Below are 6467 nucleotides of genomic sequence, written 5' to 3'. Positions count from 1 at the left end.
ATGGTTTTTGGTGGTTGAAATATAAAAATAAGACTCACCTGAACGTGTACCAGTGTAATAATTCATTTTGCTTTTTGTAACAAATATGAATCATATGCAAAAGTATTAACACGTATAAAGGCCACATGTATAACTTTTCTATTATTAAATTAGTTTAAGTAAAAAGTATTATATCTAGAAATACGTTGACTCTGCTGTTAGAAGCTGCAGAATATGACTCTCGATCATAATAACAGATTTTGTCTCTGTGGTTCAGCTGTGCCATGACCGTGGATACCTGGTGACCCAGGATGAATTGGACCAGACCCTGGATGAGTTCAAGGGCCAGGTTGGTGACAAACCCAGCGAGGGCCTGCCCCGGCGCACAGACCTCACTGTGCTGGTCGCCCACAACGACGACCCCACAGACCAGATGTTTGTTTTCTTCCCTGGTATGTCAGCCACTGCATTGCATCCTGTGACATGGGCTGTCTGTCGACTTGCCAAAACATTCATTATGTTTATGGTGCTAAAACAACCTTTGCAGACTTCCTGAAATTCACAGGCAAATTTCTTCCTGCACTCCTTTGTTCTATGGTGATTCTCATTAACAGAGAAAGGCAATTTACATCTTCTTAATTCCACAGGGTATTATTTGTATATCTCATACTTTCCAAGCTTTTTCAGTCTTATGCTAGGGGCTACAACATATTGATATTTTGAGCTATGTTAGATATTCAGCCCTTCCACTTTCTAAACTCTCACTCTCCCTGGAACAAGTTGTAGTGCCAGGAGTCGAACTCGCGATCTCTTGGTCCAGAGGCAAGCGTCTTAACCACTAGACCAGCCACACTTTTATGGTGCAGGGCTGTCACCCACAACTGGTAAATGATAAACCAAAGATCTAAGACAGTTCTATTATATCTCCCGCAGAAGAGCCCAAGGTGGGCATTAAGACCATCAAGATGTAAGAGGAGAATATCACACGAGCTATTATCGTGGTGCAGATGGGAATGACGCCTTCGGCAAAGCAGGTACACAGGCTCTGCTCTGAAACATACGTCTCATCTACTCTCCACAAGGATGCAAGATGCATCTCTAGTAGACATGGCTCCCAAATACATCCTGGAACAGTTTCTCCAACAGAAGCTTCTTACCAACATCACAGAGCACGAGGTAAGGGGGTGACGCACACTGCACCCGCAGTGACGTTTATATAGACACATTCTTTTCGATTTAGTGTCTGCCCTGATTGTTCAGGCTCACGCAGTTGGTTTTTGTGTGGCGAGAATTAGAATGAACAATGGTATGTGGATTGGGTAGCACATGAATAGACGATAAAGGGGGCAGGTTTTCATTCTTGGGACTGGTCTCCGATTAGTCCAGTCCTGTGCCGACTGACACTTAACTGGTTCCACTCAGTGAGGGCTGAATGAGTTTTAAAAAGAACAGCAGTTGTGTACCAGTGTCCCTCCCCTTGAAAGTTTCATGTTTATCATTCACTTTGCTTTGAGAATTGTAAAGGGAGAAGGATTCCATTGCTGAAGTTTACTGCTGTCTGAACATTGACAAAGAAAACACTCAGCATATTTTTTTTTCTGGAAGTTAAACAGGCTTTTATTGGAAAAGAACGCAGTTTGAAATTTAACAGTATTGCCGCTCTTCAATCCCCAATTCATACAGCTGTTGTCGGCTCTCTCTCTCTTTGGACTAGGATGTATTGGAACAGGCTCAACTCCTGGGCTGGAAGAAAACAAAGGAAATGCTTTAAATGATGGAACAATTATAGAGAAAAAAAGTGAGACAGTGACGGCTTGGAACTGCTGTGAAAACGCACCATTCATGACACACATGTGTGCAATTAGAATTGCATTTATACAGTATATAACATATCACTGTATATTTTTAGTCATGAATGAAATACGTGGAATAAATCACCATAAACAAACCTGGTCACATGACTCGCCCCCCTCCCCCACCACTGACAGCCAAACCTCCTTCTCAGAGAATCTTTTTTTCAAACTGATGGCGACTGAGTACATTCAGAATATGTGGGACGCACGGCATTATTCAGCATTTCAGTTTTCAGCTCATGATACGTTCCCCCATTCCAAAACCGGTCGTCCGTGTGGCACCCAAGACAGGCTTCACAGCCAACACCCCCTCCAAGACAAAGTGAATTTGACTTGCCAAGTCGATGCCTGCCTCAGAAGATGGCGCTCTAGGTGGCCGTCTAGGTCTCCTAATGGGCTGACTGGCACTGTCCCATCCAGTGGGTAGCCAGGAATTGTTCGATGGGGGGGGGTGCATACCATGCATATCCAACCTTTCGCTTTCTGGTTCCCAGTGCACCCAACTGTGGCACAGCCCACAGGTTTTAATCAATAAACTGTCTACATTTTAAATGATAATAATGTGCATAAGGCTCCGGACCCTCTGCGACCCAGAAGGATAAGCGGTTTGGAAAATGGATGGATGGATGGATGGATAATGTGCACCCTTGTGAAAAAATAGTGTACTGAAGTGCATCAACAGTGTGATCACTCGAAGTGCAATAAAAATGCATTCTCTTTACACATATTTTTTTAAATACATTGACATTATACTTTGTACTTTTAGAAAATATATTTTGCATTTAAACATAATTAAGTACACTGAAGCACACTTGAATAAAAGTATGTCTGCAATCAAATACACTTTAGTACACATTTGTATAAATTGCAGTAATGGGCGTTGTTAGGTCCGATCACTCTGGGCTATAACCCCAAGCAGAGGGGCGTTGCTAGAGATCCTGGGCCTCATGAAGGCATATTGTATTGGCCCATAATCTTCCATCAAAAAAGAAAAAAAAAGTCAAGCACCAGGTAAACTTGACTTAATCCTCTGACCTTGTTAATAGCTAGAATCTCCCCTGATTCCGTTCTAGGTGCATAGCTAGAAAGTCTGCCCCCCCCACAGAATGTCACTTAATTCCCTTGACCCCACCCCTGAACCTGTTCTGCCTGGGACTATCCAAAATAAGCAGTTTGAAGATGGATAGATACCTCACTGTTATGGGTACATCATGAGTGGTTTTGTCTGCTTTGGGGAATGCATCATGTCAGTATTGTGATATGTTGCTGAACCTTGATGGGAAATCAGATGTCTACAGAGAAGCAGAAGGACAGAATGTGACTGATATTGTTAGGCTTCACCTTTCATGAATCACAAGTAGGATCAAGTTTATCTTAAGATTTTTCTCCTGCAAGATCTCATATCAAAAAAATTGTAAAAATGTATGATAATCTTCTGCAAAAATATCTAAAATGTTAGTCCAAAGCACGCACAATCTTTGAAAATCAATCAATATTGGTTCTTGAAGCACCCTGAGAGAGTACATATAGAATTGGCACACACTGATTCACGCTTCATGTCTGAGGATAATGCGATCCCTGCATTTGCACACCTCCAGCCCTAGATGGAGTAATGAGTGACTTAAAAGGTTCCTGACAGAGACAGGATGTCGACCTGGACCTTTCAACAATCCGTTCAAGGCCTGCATCAGTTTCATTTTTAGGGATGGCGTATCTTTCACTGGTAACGTGCTCAGCCAGTTCAGGTGACAAAAAGAAAAATTGCACATCTTGCCTGGACAAGACCGCACTGGAGGAAGAGAAGGACACGGTCGATAGGCTTTGCTTTGTTATCCTTTCACTTTTATGTAAGAGTATAGTGTGCAGATACTGTAAATAAACCATATGGCATGTGTTAACAATAAATGTCCTCTACAGGGCTACGGTATTTCCTTATGAGGGAAAGACACATTCAGGAACAGGTCCTCATAAAATTCACACGAGGTCATTCTGGGGATCTTTCTTCAGAAATGTAACAAAACCAAATTATGTCACGTCTCCATCAGTTGAAAGCGAAACACACTCTGTATATGGTTTGCAAATTCCACAAATAACAAAAACGCAAGAGATACATGTTGAAATATCAGCGCCAGTCAAACGCATAGCACTAAGGTGCCTTTTGACTAATTGTCAGATATCATCCGAAAGTATGATCCACAGAATAATGGAAAGCCTGAATTAGCCCGTTCAACACCCACAGCAGTTAAACAATCACAGCAGTTAATTTGTGAAAACAGGTTTAAAACCAAACAAGATTAAATCTATTCAGATATATAAATACAGGCCAGAAGTTTCTCAAGCAGACAAATTCATTTTGAACACCCATCCAAAAAAGTATAGATCTGTAATATATATATATATACACATACATACATACATCACTAAGCAATTTAGAGTCAGTTCTGCTGCTTGCCTTGTATTATATTTGTTTTTTACTTTTATTAAGTTTTATTCAATATTTATATTTGTGTAGGGATTCATCTGAGCCTGACTCTAATGATTTTAGTGTCAAGATGCTTGTGTCAAGGCAGGCATATGATACATAAAGGACTTTGGCAGAATTTGGTGTCCTACGTTTACACACCCAAATTATTGGCATCGGGAAACTAAACAGCTCATGGGCACTTTCCACATTCAAGAAACGTTCCATACATCACGTCACTAGCACTTTTTTTTTATATAAAAAAATGACACCATATTTGGCTGATAGTCGATCTGCTGTGTCTGTGCTTTGCATTGCAATCGTCTGTCACATGACAAAAGTTCAGTCCGATGAAGTGGAGGGAACATCAGATGCAGGCAATGCCGCAAAATAAGTAATGAAGATGGGGTGTGTTTCTATGTGTGTATGTGACGGTATTATTTGTAAAGGGATAAGTAGTTTAACGCCAAATCTATTATGGGAAGAATTATACAATAATACCATGATTATTGCTTCCCACGGAAACCTCAGAACAAATATGGCCAAAGTATGAAAACCATTAGGAAAAGTAATTTTCCCATCATTAAATTGGGTTCTGTTTCCGTTTTATTTTTTTATTTTATTTTTCTAATTTTATAATAACAATATACTTGTTCTCTGGAGATGCCCATAGAGCCAGAAATCTTTCACTTACAAAGCTCTCATATGACTCCTCTTATTAGCTGCTAGCCTGCATTATCATCCTGTTTGAATTAGTCTTTATTAGCTTTCCATGAAGAACATGACATAAACTTGCACACAGGATTCGTTGATTTTTATTTTCAAGCAGCTTAAAGGACCTCATCTTAGAGGATCTCCAGCTCAGAAGAAGAGTCTCTGTTACTGTTGATTCACCAGGAAACACTTTCAATTGTACTGCTGATATTTAAGTGTATTTACACTACAAAGTGCATATGAAACAGCCAAATAAAATATCTGCGCAATAATAATGCCTCACTTCAAGTTTATGGACGCACAGGCTATCGAACTGATTGATGATAGAGGATAAAACTAAAAACACCTTTGTCTAAATGTCTAACTCTGCGGAAATCTGGTATGCTAGCTAATTTAACACAGAGAGACGTAAACTGAATAATTGCAGATCAAAAGTGGTGGTCAAGCTGACTTAAAAAGGAAGGTATTTTTAATTATATAATAATTATACAGTAATTATATTCATTGTTTATATATAAACAATATCATGCTCGAAGAATATCTTGGGGCACTTGATTAATTCTGTAACGATATTGCAGATCTATTGGTTTCATAACAAAATTCCATTGACAAGCAATGTTTAATGTATATAACATATTTTTTGACTGACTCGTTCACTTCTGAACCATTTCGCAATTAATTCCAATTGTAGTCATTAGCTTTCAAAGGGATACTTAACACAAATATTCCTTCCATATCTGCGTTTCCAATGCAAGATTATTACTGGGGTCTATATAAACAATGTACTTTTCAGTTACAACAGATCGATTACAATAATTTTTTACAGTTGACTAGCATTTTTCTGCTGTGTAGATTTCATAGGCCAAGAATTCAGTCTTTTGAGGTAGAATGTTTTCAACAGAAAATTTAGTCAGTTTTTTTACAAACAGGAAATTCCATGATAAAGCTACTGCATGATCAACGGCTCGTTTTACTGGGTCTAAAATGAATAGATCTGTTATCAAAACAGGTATAAAATATCATAATTTATATGAAATGTTTTCTTCTAAATCGCATAATTTTTGTCTCCAGTTTTTAATGTTATAATTAACACGACACACAACCTAAGTGATCTAGACATCAAGGAACATCTGCTGCTGTTGTTTGCTTATTGTGATAAAGAATTTCTTTGATATAAAATATTCAACAATTTTTCCATGTGATCTGCATTTCATGTGAACATTATTACATGTACTTTGAAAAAATCTACCAAAGTACAGCTCTGGAAGAAATTAAATAGTCACTCTGTATTGATTAAAAATCCACATTTTATAATCCTGGATTAATCCTGGTTTTGCTGGCAGAAGGCTACATTGTGAGGGAGGCTGCATCCTGACTCAAAATTTTTACGACAACAATACACAGGAAAATGGTGAAACAGGAGACACTGGGAACGACCAGAACCCAGCCAGGTAGAGGGG

The 6467-nt window shown here is 39.0% G+C and overlaps 1 protein-coding gene across 1 annotated transcript; it reads left to right on the top strand.

Moving 5' to 3' along the window:
* Window positions 1–1118, top strand: LOC125709339 (DNA-directed RNA polymerases I, II, and III subunit RPABC1-like). The gene is made up of 3 exons (XM_048977659.1): window positions 1–10; window positions 237–431; window positions 913–1118. Exons 1-3 carry the CDS (start codon window positions 1–3, stop codon window positions 948–950), a joined length of 243 nt encoding a protein of 80 aa, XP_048833616.1. The 3' UTR covers window positions 951–1118.
* The last annotated feature ends 5349 nt before the right edge of the window (window positions 1119–6467 follow it).

The sequence above is a fragment of the Brienomyrus brachyistius genome, chromosome 15, assembly GCF_023856365.1.
Source record: "Brienomyrus brachyistius isolate T26 chromosome 15, BBRACH_0.4, whole genome shotgun sequence".
Taxonomy (NCBI): Eukaryota; Metazoa; Chordata; class Actinopteri; order Osteoglossiformes; family Mormyridae; genus Brienomyrus; species Brienomyrus brachyistius.
The sequence above is the reverse complement of the archived record's forward strand: the minus strand, read 5'-3'. Positions and strand labels throughout refer to the sequence as shown.